The following is a 14,233-nucleotide window of genomic DNA, read 5'->3' on the forward strand; positions in this document are numbered from 1 at the left end:
AGAGAGAAAACAGGAAACTATAGGCCAGTTAGCCTGACGTCAGTGGGCGGAAAGATGCTGAAGTCAATTAGAAAAGATGAAATTATGACTCATTTGGATAGCAGTAGCAGGATAGGTCAGAGTCGGCATGGATTTACGAAAGGCAAATCACGCTTGACTAATCTTCTGGAATTTTTTGAGGATGTAACTATGAAGATGGACAAGGGAGAGCCAGTGGATGTAGTGTACCTGGACTTTCAGAAAGCCTTTGATTAAGTCCCACATAGGAGATTACTGAGCAAATTTAGGGCATATGGTATTGGGGGCAAAATACTGACTTGGTTTGAAAATTGGTTGACTAACAGGAAGCAAAGAGTAGTGATAAATGGGTCCCTTTCGGAATGGCAGGTGGTGACCAGTGGGGTATCACAAGATTCGGTGTTGCGACCACAATTGTTTATAATATGCATTAATGATATAGATGAAGGCATTAAAAGTGATATCAGCAAATTTGTTGATAACACAAGGTTGGGTGGCAGGGTGAAATGTGAGGAGGATGTTATGAGAACACAGGGTGACTTGGACAGGCGAGGTGAGTGGCAGATGCAGTTTAGTGTGAATAAATGTGTGGTTATTCATTTTGGTGGCAAGAACAGGAAGGCAGATTGCTGTCTAAATGAAGTCAAGTTAGGAAAAGGGGAAATACAACGAGATCTAGGTGTTCTTGTACATCAGTCATTGAAAGCAAGCATGCAGGTACAGCAGGCAGTGAAGAAAGCTAATGGCATTCTGGCCTTCTTAACAAGAGGAATTGAGAATAGGAGCAAAGAAGTCCTTCTGCAGCTGTACAGGGCCCTGGTGAGACTGCACCTTTGTGTGCAGTTTTGGTCTCCAAATTTGAGGAAGGACATTCTGGCTATTGAGAGAGTACAGCGTAGGCTCACAAGGTCAATTCCTGGAATGGCGGGACTATCATATGTTGAAAGATTGGAGTGACTGGACTTGTATACACTTGAGTTTAGAAGGATGAGAGGGAATCTGATCAAGACATATAAGATTATTAAAGGATTGGGCACTCTTGAAGCAGTAAGCATGTTTCTGCTAATGGGTGAGTACAGAACCAGAAGACACAGTTTAAAAATAAGGGATAGGCCGTTTAGAACAGAGTTGAGGAGAAACTTATTCGCCCAGAGAGTGGTAGATATTTGGAATGCTCTTCCCCAGAAGGCAATGGAGGCTAGGTAGATTAGTAGATTAGATTAGATTAGTAGATTAGATTACATTACAGTGTGGAAACAGGCCCTTCGGCCCAACAAGTCCACACCGACCCGCTGAAGCGCAACCCACCCATACCCCTGCATTTACCCCTTACCTAACACTACGGTGTAATTTAGCATGGCCAATTCACCTGACCTGCACATCTTTGGACTGTGGGAGGAAACCGGAGCACGGGAGGAAACCCACGCAGACACGGGGAGAATGTGCAAACTCCACACAGTCAGTCGCCTGAGGCGGGAATTGAACCCGGGTCTCTAGATACTTTCAAGAAAGAGATGGATAGAGCTCTTAAAGATGGTGAAATCAAGGTTATGGGGATAAGGCAGGAACAGGATACTGATTGTGGATGATCAGCCATGATCATAATGAATGGTGGTGCTGGCTCGAAGGACTGAATGGCCTATTCCTGCACCTATTGTCTATTGTCTAATAATTGTAAAATTAGAGTTTTCTTTACAGAAAAGATATCCCTTATTAGTGTTACAACACACTTGAAACCCCTATACTTCACTTATACTACATTCTGTGCAGAATTTCAAGGTGGAATTTTTTGTTTCATTGAGCAGTATGGGCAATGGCAAGAAATGTGGGAAAAATACAGTAATGGAAAAATCAGATTCTGAATATTCAAATTCTGAATAATGTCTGAGTTTCTTCCCTAAGGGTTTAAATGCTGAATTCTAGCTGTAGCTAATGAGCAGAGATGACCTTCTCCCAAGCATTGTTGTATGAGGAAGCTCACCTATTTTCTGTGCTGCTCTCAATTCTCCTCTCTTCTCTGAAAAAAATGAATGGTGCTGATTCCCGAATGAAAGTCAGGGCACTTACTTCATAGAACATAGAACAATACAGCACAGTACAGGGCCTTCAGCCCTCGTAAAACCATGAAACACTTGTTTCACATAAAACCGTGAGAATCTGGAACTCACTCCCTCAAAAGGCTGTTGGGCTAGTTGAAATATTTCTCAACCATTTCATGACATGCTGTTTAGGCGGATGGTATTTATCCTTCTTTATTATACAGCAAATGATCTGAACACTTTCTCTATATCCATATTATTTTCTCACTTTCAAGGATTAGCAGAAAAACATGGAAGATTGTAATCAGCAACATAGAAAGATTGCCAAAAAACATACAGGAAAAGCTGAACTGTGACATGGAAGTAATTGATCAGTAAGTCTTTTGTTTAAACAAAAAGGACTGAACTTGATTAAAGCAGCAAAAGCACCTCCTAATTTCTCCCTTCTCCCCCCCCCCCCCCACCCACTCCTACTCCAGCAAACACACACATATACATACATAGAAGTAAATTGTAGATTTAATTATTCTGCAATTGGCAGCATGTAATTTTGATAATTCTGGAGACCTGAATTGCTGTCAAAATGATGTCACACTAATTACAGTCTCTGGATTAACATAGAACTGTGTTTACTGTGACTTGCTTTCAGATGCTGTTGAGAACACTTATATAAAGGGTTTTGGTGATTTTACCCTGGGATGAAAGTGCAGTTATATGCTGGGACTATAACTATGCCATAGTGATGGTTCTGTTACAGGTTTTGACTTTGCATTAGATAGACTTCCACGTTCAGTATATCAGTGGTCTTTCACATAAATGGACATCAAATCCCTTACAACTAGGAACTTACCTAGGCTGCTAATATCTAAATATACTATGTGATAATCAAAGGATGGGAACAATGAATCCTCATGTTGTATGAGCCAATTCTCGTAATCAACAACTTTCTGTAGTTATATTCATTTTATCGTCTAGTCCATGGGTTAATACATGCAAATGAATATAAGCTCATCATAAAATTCTGCCCCGATAGCTAATGGTTTTAGTTTGATTTGTTTTGCATATGGTATGTGAAAGAAAATTACATCAACTGTGAGCATTAATCAATCTAGTAATTATCCTTTTAACATAAAATGATAGAGGACAGTGTTTTTAGTCACTTGCTAAACAAAGATGTTACCATCCCCATAGACTGATAACTTTAGAAAAAAGATTACAATTTCCAGTGAACAATTTAAAGGGAATACGCAAGATTCCAAGTTTTAAGACTTCTAATGTACCAAACATACTAAAATCAACATCAGCTAAGGCTGCAGATGCTGTAAAATAGAAATTGCTGGTGAATGACAATAGGTCTGGCAGCATCTGTGGGACGCAACCGGAGTTAATATTTTCTCAAAACGTTAAGAATGCTTTCTTCCCACAAATGTTGGCAGATCTGCTGGGTTTTACCAGCAATTTCTGTTTTTCTTACAGAAAAAACATCTCTTATTAGTGTTGCAATATACTTCAAAACCCTATACACTGTACTGCATTTATACTTTACGCTCTCTGCAGAATTTCATGGAGGAATTTTCTGTTTCATTGAGCAGTATGGGCCACGGCAAGAAATGTGGGAAAATGCAGTAATGGAAAAATCAGATTCTGAATATTCAAATTCTGAATGATGTCTCATTTTCTTCCCTAAGGGGTTAAATGCTGAATTCTGGCTGTAGCTAATGAGCAGAGATGACCTTCTCCCAAGTATTGTTGTATGAGGAAGCTCACCTCTTTTCTGTACAGCTCTCAATTCTCCTCTCTTCTCCTTTCCTCCTGAAAAAATGGATAGTGCCAATTCCTGAAATGAAAGTCAGGGCACTTACCTCATAAAGCATAGAACAGTGCAGCACAGTACGTGAATTCAGTCCTTGATATTGTGCCGGCCTTTATCCTATGTTAAGATCAGACTAACCTACAAACCCTTCATTATACTAACTTCCATGTGCCTATCCAAGCGTCACTTAAAAGTCTCTAATGGATCTGACTCTACTACCACTGCTAGAAGTGCATTCCACACACCCACCACTCTGAGTAAAGATCCGACTTCTGATATCCCCCCCAAACCTTCCTCCAATTACCTTAAAAGTATGCCCCTCATGATAGACATTTCTGCCATGGGAAAAAGTCTCTGGCTATCCACTCTATTTATGCCTCTCAACTTCTTGTATACCTTTATCAATTCACCTCTCATCCTTCTTTGTTCCAATGAGCTTCCTACCTCCCTCAACTTTTGTTCATAAGACATGCCCTCTAGTCCAGGCAGCATTCTGATAAATCTCCTCTGCACCCTCACTCATGCTTCCAAATCTTTCCTATAATGAGGCGACCAGAACTGAACACAATATTCCAAGTGTGGTCTAACCAGGACTTTACAGAGTCCCCCTGCTAATGAAAGCCAACTCACCATTTACCTTCTTAACAACCCTATCAACCTGACGGCAACTTTGAGGAATATATGGACACGGACTCCAAGATCCCTCTGTTCCTTCACACTGCCAAGAATCCTGACTTTAACTCTGTATTCTGCATTCAAATTCGACCGTCCAAAGTGAACGTTATCACACTTTTCCTGGTTGAACTCCATCTGCCACTTATCAGTCCAGTTCTGTATCCTGTCAATGTCCTGTTGCAACCTACAACAACCCTCCACACTACCTTCAACTGCACAAAGCTTCATGTCATCAGCAAACTTACTAACCCACCTTCCCACTTCCTCATTCAATGTGGAATACCACTGGTCACCGAGCTCCAGGCAGAATACTTTCCATCTACTGCCACCTTCTGTCTTCTATGGGCCAGCCAATTCTGTATCCGATGTCTCCTTAATTTCTGAATGAGCCTACCATGGGAAATCTTATCAAATGCGTTGCTAAAATCCATGTACACCACATCTACTGCTCTATCTTCTTCAATGTGTTTTGTCACATCCTCAAAGAATTCAGTAAGGTTTGTGAGGCATGACCTGCCCCTCTCAAAGCCATGCTGACTAACTCTAATCAAGTTATGGTTTTCCAAGTAGTCGTAAATCATGTCTCTCAGAATCCTCTCAAATACTTTGCCCACCACTGACATAAGACTGACTGGTCTGTAATCCCCAGGATTATCCCTATCCCCTTTTTTGAACAAAGGAATAGCATTTTCCACCCTCCACTCATTTGGCACTACTCAGTGGACAGTGAGGATGCAAAGATTATCGCCAAAGGCATAGTAATCTCTTCCCTCACTTCCTGTAGTAACCTTGGGTATATCCCATCTGGCCCAGGGGACATATCTATCCTTATGTTTTTCAAAATTTTTAGCACATCCTCCTTCCTAACATCAACCTGTTCTAGCAAACCAGTCTGTTTCACACTGTCTTCAGAAACATAAAGGTCCCTCTCAGTTGGCAAAGTATTCATTAAGGACCTTCACTACCCCCTCTAACTTCAGGTGTAAATTCCCTCCATTATCTCTGATTGGCCCTACCCTCACTCTGGCCATCCTCTTCTTCCTCACATAAGTGCATAATGCCTTAGGGTTTTCCTTAATCCTAACCGCAAAGCTTTTTCGTGCCACTTCTAGCTCTCCTAAGTCCATTCTTCAGTTTCTTCCTGGCTACCTTGTAACCCTCTTGAGCCCTGGAAAAGCACAGCAGGTCAGGCAGCATCTGAGGAGCAGGAAGATCGATGTTTTGGGCAAAAGCCCCTCATTCCTGATGAGGGGCTTCTGCTCGACACGCGATTTTCCTGCTCCTCGGATGCTGCCTGACCTGCTGTATTTTTCCAGTACCACTCTAATCTCGACTCTGATCTCCAGCATCTGCAGTCCTCACTTATGCCTACCCTCTAAAGTCCTGTCTGATCCTTGCTTCCTCAACTTTAAGTAAGCTTCCTTCTTCCACTTGACTGGATGTTCCACATCCCTTGTCATCCAAGGTTTTTCACCCTACCATCCCTTCCTTGCCTCAGTGAGACAAACCTGTCCAGCACTATCAGCAAGTGCTCCCTAAACAACCTCAACCTTTCTGTTGTGCATTTCCTTAAAAACATCTGTTCCCAGTTCAGGTGTCCCAGTTCCTGCCTAATAGCATTGAAATTTCCCCTCCGCCAATTAAATACTTTCCCATACAGTCTGTTCCAACCTCTCCCCATAATTGTAGTAAGGGTTATGGAGTTGTGATCTCTATCACCAAAAATACTCTCTCACTGAGAGATCTGATACCTGATATGGTTCGTTTGCAAGCACCAAATCCGACATGGCCTCCCCTCTAGTCGGCCTGTCTACATATTGCGTCAGGAACCCTTCCTGGACACGCCTGACAAAGTCTGCTCCATCCAAACTATTTGAGCTAAGGAGGTTCCAATCAATATTAGGGAAGTTAAAGCCACCAGTGACAATAACCCTGTTACTTCTGCACCTTTCCAAAATCTGCCTCCCAATCTGCTTCTCCATGTCTCTGTTGCTATTGGGAGGCCTGTGGAAAACTCCCAATAAAGTGACTGCTCCTTTCCTGTTTCTGACTTGCACCTATACTGACTCTGTAGATGAACCCTCCTCAATGATCTACCTTTCTGTAGATGTGATAATATCCCTGATTAGCATTGCCATTCCTCCCACCTCTTTCACCTTCCTCCTCCTCCTCCTCCTCCTCCTCTCTCTCCACCCCCCCCCCACCCACATTGCTTTTGAAACATCTAAACTCTGGAATATCCAACAACCATTACTGCACCTGTGATATCTAAGTCTCCGTAATGGCCACAACATCATAGTTCTGAGTACTGATCCATGCTCTGAGTTCGTCAACCTTATCCCAGATATTTCTTGCATTAAAATAAACATACTTCAATCCATCACACTGACTGTACGTTTGCCCTATTAAGTGCCTATCCCTCCTCACAGACTCTCTGTACACTTTATCTGGCTGTTCACTACCTACTCCAACATCTGCTCCATAGCTCATGTTCCCATTCGCCTGTCAATCTAGTTTAAACCCTCTTGAAGAGCTCTAGCAAACCGTCTGCTCAGGATATTGGTTCCCCTCCAGTTCAGGTACAACCCATCCTTCTTGTACAGGTCCCACCTTCCCCAGATGGTATCCCAATGATCCGTATATCTGAATCTCTTCCTCCTACACCAGCCTTGCAGCCATGTGTTCATCTGCACTCGCTCTCTGTTCCTAGCCTCACTTGCACATGGCACTAGTAGCAATCCTGAGATTTTTACTCTGCTCATTTGGAGCTCACATTCTTCTGCCAGTTCACTTTGCATACAGGAACATACATGCATCTATACATGATATATCTTCTGTTTCTTAGTTTACTCTCTTAAAGATCACTCACTTTGCGTTTGACTGAGGTTTGCCAATGCTTTTGGCTTTCATTGTTTTTCACCACACAGCCTCTTCAGTTCCAACTCACCAGCTGCCAGCCACTGTGGCTTGCATTACATTTCAGTGCGCTGGGAGGTACAGGCAGCTTGTTACAGTGGGAGCATTGACTAGTGGGGGGTAGACATATTGCTATATGGCAAAATGAGGACTGCAGATGCTGGAGATCAGAGTCAAGATTACAGTGGTGCTGGAAAAGCACAGCATCCGAGGAGCAGGAAAATCAACATTTCGGGCAAAAGCGCTTCATCAGGAATGAGCCATGCTATGTCAATACTACACCCTAAAGGATGTGCCAGCTCCTGGAGTGGAAAACTCACTCAATGTATCTCAAGCAAATGATTGTGTCTTAAAGTAAAAAGGGAACAGTCCTTATTTGGGTCAAGGATGCTATGGTCAGGTGGGAGGGAGCCACCATACTCAGTCAAGGGACTTAACGATTCCACTCCAGGGATTGGTCACTGTCAGTCAGGCACTTGGTCCTGCCAAAGTCCAGGGTCAAGTGCAGCCAGCCCTGGGATCACAGGTAAGTCAGTCAGGGTGCTGTGCAGGCATTAGTTCTGGATCTGAGCCATTCTCAGATGAGTTACTTCTTCAAGTCAGTCTGGTGAGGTGGTCATAACCAGTCCTGGGAGTTTGGACCTTGCTGATGTGATGTGCAGGGAATTATCAGGATGAAGTCTGTTGAGTCCCAAGGAAAGCAGAAGTGAAGTTCATTAGACTGGGTCCCTGGGGGAATGATTCTAGCAGAATGCTGTTCATGATAAAAAGGTTAAGATTTCAAGGAGTGTGTCGGGGGAGCAGGGAGTAGAAAGCTGAGGGAGGATGTTGTTCACAAATAACAGACTATTTGGCTTCAGCAGGGTGCAAGTGTATGGGCAACAAGGGCATGCCAATTTACAAATCCATCGGCTTGATGTAATTTGGGGACCCTAACCGCAAAGAAAAGGATGAATGGAAACATTGGGAAGCTGAAAAGCCATGAGGATACAGGGAAAGCACTATAAAAAGGGAACATGAAGGATGGGGTAATCATCCTTCAGCTCAAGTGTGGCCTGTCAGTCCAGGATTTTTAAAAATCAGACTGATGGGAGTCTGATGGTCTGCACAAAGCAAGCGCAGTTGCCTCTTTCTTTACGTTCATGTGTGAAATATGGCATTTGGGATTCAGTGAGTCTTTTTCAGAATCCCCTGTCTCTGTGGTAACCAACAGCTGGCCTATTGCCAGGTAAACCTTGATACAACTTTACACCATCCCATGTTTCTAAGGCATCCTGTTTTACCTTAAATTGAAAGAGACAGATTAAAATATAACCATCTTATGAAATATCACATTGATAGTACACTTTTCTAACTGGAGACGTCTCTCGAGATGGTCATTTAAGCAAGTTTCCACTTTTTCTCGATCAGATTTTTGTTACCTTTCTTTGCTGACCAAATTGCCACATCCCATTAAGAATTAGAATGCCTACAGTGTGGAAACAGGCCATTCAGCCCACCCTCCGAAGAGCAACCCACCCAGACCCATTCACCCACCTATATTTACCCCTGACTAATACAGCTAATATTATGGGTAATTTAGCATGGCCAATTCACCAAACCTGCACATCTTTGGATTGTGGGAGGAAACCGGAGCACCCGGAGGCAACCCACGCAGACATGGGGAGAATGTGCAAACTCCACACAGACAGTTGCCTGAGGCTCGAATTGAACCGGGGTCCCTGGCGCTGTGAAACAGCAGTGCTTACCGCTGAGTCACTGTGCTGCCGTTAATTTCCCATGAAGGAAGTCATTTCGGCATTTCGTACATGAATATTTACTGAATTGCCCTTACTAAACTTATTTTGTCTCAAACTGACATGCTACCATTATTCCGAACAATCGGTTCATGTGAATTTAAGTTTGCATCTCCAGGGGCTGCAAGCAGTGGATTTGATCTTTTGTGAACATAACTTAAGCAAAGCTGAACCGAACTAAGCAAGTTCTAAAACTGAAGGGAATAAAGTTAAATTCACAGCAACATTGAAATACCAAATAAACTGAACCAAGAAGGTGCTTAGCTTATTCTGGTAGTCCTTGTACAGGAAATTCTCATTCCATTTTTGTTTCTTTTCTGTTCTAACACCCAAGTTTGTTTGCTTTTCACCGAATTTTGAATCTGTGGAGTTCCTTTTGGAGTGCATCATCCAAATTTGCATATGGTGCTTTTGGTAGTCTTCTGTTCCTTATGCTTATAGCTCTTAAGTGAGAAATAATTACATTCAGCTCAATTTTTAAAGTTTCCTATTTAATTGCAAATATTTTAAATTTAACCAAAATTTTAATTATACAGATTATGGGGGTCAAATGAGATATCTTCCAATACATGGGCACATGGATCCTGATGCATGATGAATCTGCTCCCACTGAATGAAATACAGCAGCAAGCTCACTTTGTACTATCTGCTCACTACAATGAATTCTGCATTCATCCAGCCCTCCCCGTGCTGATCGCATTCACAGATGGCACAATATTGTTAGTAACCTACGTTGACTGCACTTCGTATTGGGAAAGCTGCATTGTTGCTGGAGCACCTGCTGGGAGTTTTTAAATAAGTGAATTGACCAGGGAAAAAATTAGGAATGGTTGACAATGGAAGCGAATGAGCACATTGTTTCCAGAAGCTGCACTGGAAGTCATGGAGGGGGAAGTGGAAAATTGCAGCGATGTCCCATATCCTCAAGGGGGTGGGGAATAATCTCCAGACACAGTGAAAACAGATCATCATGGAACAGGAATATAGCCCCAAGAACGTGGATGCAATGCCTTAAGAATTTAGATAATTTCACATGACTTGTCAAGATCAGCAAATACATTTTCAAATGTTATATCCTGTCTACTGCACCATTAGCCACAGCCACTTCTCAATTCACCATACACCCATCAATCAGCTACCACAAGTTTCTATCAGCCAGAACTTATACATAGTATTCATAGGTTTTTTTTTAAATCATCATACACTGTTACAAGCCTCTCTCTTACTTCTCAGAGCTTGCATAATTGCATGACAGCCACATTACTCAAACAGATTGCAATACACCCAGTGACACACTTCCGTCTTTCGTACAAGAGACATTCTTGCACAACGAGAGGCAGTCGGAATTAAGCAGATTGAGAAGCTACAGAGAGTTGAAGCGTGCAGTGCTTCTTATCTCCTCTCCCCTCAATGTGACCCTATGTGTTTTCCTTGTTCCTTTCGAAACCCAATAATTACATCTTGCTAAAGCAGTGGAGGAAGAAGACAATGTAAATGAACAAACGTGGACACAGATTTCATAGTCACAGCAAGCAGCTCAGATACTGGCACTGTACATAATTTAGAGGTTGTTATAAGGATAGACTATGCATGCAATAAACAGTGCAAAGCTATATTGCAAAAAAAACCAAAGAACTGCAGATGCTGGAAATCAGAAACAAAAATGGAAATTGCTGGAGAAACTCAGCAGGTCTGGCAGCATCTGTGGAGAGAACACTGTGTTAACAGTTTGAGTCCGGTAACCTGTCAGAACTATTCTGAAGAAGCGTAGCTGGACCTGAAATGTTAATTTTATATTCTTTCCACAGAAGCTGCCAGACATGCTGAGTCTTTCCAGCAATTTCTGTGCAAGTTGTATTGCAGCTAGATCAGGAAGAAAGGACAATGCACCAATTCACCTATGCAAAGGATTCTGGTGATGACTTTATTTGGCCAAATTAAAGAAGCAGGATTGGGTGGACAGGCCAAAGTGTAAGGGAAAGCCTGTGAATAAACTGGCATTCAGTGTCAAGCAGTGTGAAGGTATTGGCACCATCTTGGCACTTGGATTCAGCCAAGTTTGAACCCCAGAACTTCCAACATAAATCAGCTAAATTCCATTGATACATTTGTGGAGCCAAGCATGATTCAGTTTCTGATGACTGATGTCTCAGGTTCCAACGCAGCACAAGCAGCAGCTACATCAGCATGTGAGTGCTGCAGTGAAATCTCAGACTGTTACTGCATTGGTTCTAGATATCAAAGCACTAAGAAGCCTCCAGGGCAGTAAAGCAATCTGTTCTGCAATTGATCTGCTTCATAAAGATTCTGTAAACCAGGGAACTTGCTGACAGCCATTCTTCAACATCTCTTCCTCCTCTTTCTAGCAGCCTCTATTATAGAGACAGAGCATAGAAACAGATCCTTCGGCCCAACACATCCATGTTGACCATGCTTCCTAAACTGAACCAGTTCCACTTGCCTGCATTTGGCCCATTTCCCTCAAAACCTTTCCTATCCGTGTACTTGTCCAAATGTCTTTTACATGTTTCAATTGTACTTGCCTCTATCACCTCCTCTGGCAGGTCATTCCATATATGCACCACCCTCTGTGTGAAAAAGCTGCCCCTCAGGTCCCTTTTAAATCTGTACCCTCTCACCTTAAACACATGCCTTCTAGGTTTGGACTCACCCACCATTCTACATGTTCTGCACGGCATCTGCTGGTCCCAATCATATTAAGTGCTGAGACAATATTATCTTAAAGCTACTGTTCCGTGCACAAACCTATGAGTAATAAAAAAAAGTACTTCAAAACATCAGCCAAACTACTCTCTGTAGATGATTAAAACTTTTAACAAGTTCAGAAATCATACAAGCTGTTTAAAATTGCAGCAAGATCCAGTTTAAATAGTCCAGTAACTGACCTACAAGTAGGTGGTGATGCTTATAAATAGTAATGCTGGAATTCCTTCATACTATTGAATGAGTGTTTAGCAGTGGCAGGTTAAGAGAGGTCTAGCTTCATAATGATGATACTGATGTTATACTTCTGACTAATATCATGATCTGTCTGCTCTGCTTTCAACTGCTAGATGATATTAGGTGCACATCTACTAATCCCTTTGACAATATGACATTCTTCAGAACCTGAGAAGTAGAAGCAGAAGTAGGCCATTCAGCCCCTGAAGCCAGTTCTAAAAGATCATTATTAATTTGCTACAGACTTCTGCCTCTTTCGTGCCAGCTCCTCATAGCCCTCAGCTGCTTGATGTTTCAAATTTCCTCCTCTTTCGATACTTTCAGTGATCTAGTCTCCTCAACTCTGAGTAGAGCATTCTGGATATTCACTATCACCTCAAAGAAAAAAACTCCTTTGCATCTCAGTTTTAAAGTGTATAACCTCACATTTTCCTACATTAAACTCCATATGTCAATGTTTTGCACACTCACTGAACAGTCTGTCCCTTTGCAGATTCCTTATATCTTCATCACAACAATCCCTACCACCTGTTTTTGTGAGTAAGACATCAGTGCACTTCTCATTAGAGGCATGTCCGGAAGCAATGGGCAGCATTTTAGAATATTAAGAAACCTTGTAGGACTGACAAAAATGGGCATTCCTGAGCCCAATTTCATTTCCACGGTTTCCAAATTAATCTTTCGTTTTATACTGATAATGTGATTAACCTTTCTAACAAGCGGTTATACAGGAAATGTTTATCTACCATTTTTTAAAAGATTCCGATTGACCAGTTTTGTTTATATCTCTAATTCTTTCAGATTTTCTTCATATTTTAGTAACATGTTTTGAATACCCCAACATGAAGGGTGAATTGGGGACTTTAAGAAGATTAAATTTAACAGCTAAAATCCGGGGTTAAGTATTTCAAACTGATTATTATCTGGTCTCAGTCAATATACACTTGTTGTATTGGTGACGTGTTGATACCATGGGTTGGTATGTAATATTTTATACTGATGGTGAAAGGATGTGGGCTTTAAATTATTATGTTCCTCTCGCAGTGTTTTTCTTATCTAACTCAGATAAATGGAGAAAGATATAAAGTGAAGACAGCTTAACAGGCAAAATAAAACATCATGCACCAACAATTCTAGAGCACATCTTGTATTATAAGGATGTCACAAATCCTTCACAGGACGGTGGACCAAAATAGAAGAGAGAAATGCTTTGATATTATTGAAAGATTATAAGTTGAATCCTGTTTCCTTTTGGCCTTATAGATGGACAAAATAGCTGAAGTATGGAAGTTTCATGCATTAAAGAAACCAAGTGGGATCACAGCACATCTTCCTCGGAGACGGAAAGGCACTCGGCTTCGAGAACATCACAAGTATCTCAACCTCTACCACAAATAGAGGTCAATGATGTACAATAGTACTTGAAACTGTACTCTATTCTTAGACCAGAGGAATTCATCAGCTGCCATAACCTCTACTGAATCAAATCAAACTAGTATTTCATAAAATATGGTACAAGCCCTTACACTGGAGCTGTATTCCATCTAGCTTCTATGATGTAGGATAATAAAACAAAGAACTGCAGATGCTAGAGATCTGAAATGAACAAAAACAGAAATTGCTGGAGAAACTCAGCAACTCTGGCAGCATCGGTGGAGATAAAATAGAGTTAATGTTTTGAGTCCTGTGACCTTCGGACTTGAAATGTTAAATCTGTTTTCTCTCCAAGATGCTACCAGACTTGCTGAGTTCCTCTGGCAATTTCTGTTTTTGCTTGTTTTCGCAGAGCAGTAAATTGATTGAATTATTCTGAAATCAGCTATGTTGTGTGTTACATAAGGCCAGTTTCATATTCTGAAGTCATACTGATTATTCTTTGTAAGTTGAGAGTGTGGTGCTGGAAAGGACAGCAGGTCAGGCAGCATCTGAGAAGCAGGAGAATCGATGTTTCGAACAAAAGCCCTTCATCAGGAATGAGGCTTGTAGGTCAGGGCCAAGAGATAAATGGGGAGGGG

The 14,233-nt window shown here is 41.8% G+C and overlaps 1 protein-coding gene across 6 annotated transcripts in view; it reads left to right on the top strand.

The window, feature by feature from the left end:
* LOC122554273 (BTB/POZ domain-containing protein 19-like) overlaps positions 1 to 13,825 on the top strand; it is a 154,767-nt gene extending 140,942 nt beyond the window's left edge. For 2 of the 6 annotated variants that reach the window (XM_043699030.1, XM_043699032.1), the window contains exon 8: positions 13,482 to 13,825. In XM_043699030.1, the coding sequence (XP_043554965.1) occupies positions 13,482 to 13,616 (135 nt within the window). In that variant the 3' untranslated portion in view covers positions 13,617 to 13,825. Of the gene's footprint in view, positions 1 to 9,793; positions 10,425 to 11,065; positions 11,203 to 13,481 lie in introns of those variants that run through there. The other 4 variants (XR_006312954.1, XR_006312955.1, XM_043699033.1 and 1 more) reach the window with 4 other exon arrangements.
* The last annotated feature ends 408 nt before the right edge of the window (positions 13,826 to 14,233 follow it).

Source organism: Chiloscyllium plagiosum, chromosome 11 (assembly GCF_004010195.1).
Source record: "Chiloscyllium plagiosum isolate BGI_BamShark_2017 chromosome 11, ASM401019v2, whole genome shotgun sequence".
In the NCBI taxonomy this organism is placed as follows: domain Eukaryota; kingdom Metazoa; phylum Chordata; class Chondrichthyes; order Orectolobiformes; family Hemiscylliidae; genus Chiloscyllium; species Chiloscyllium plagiosum.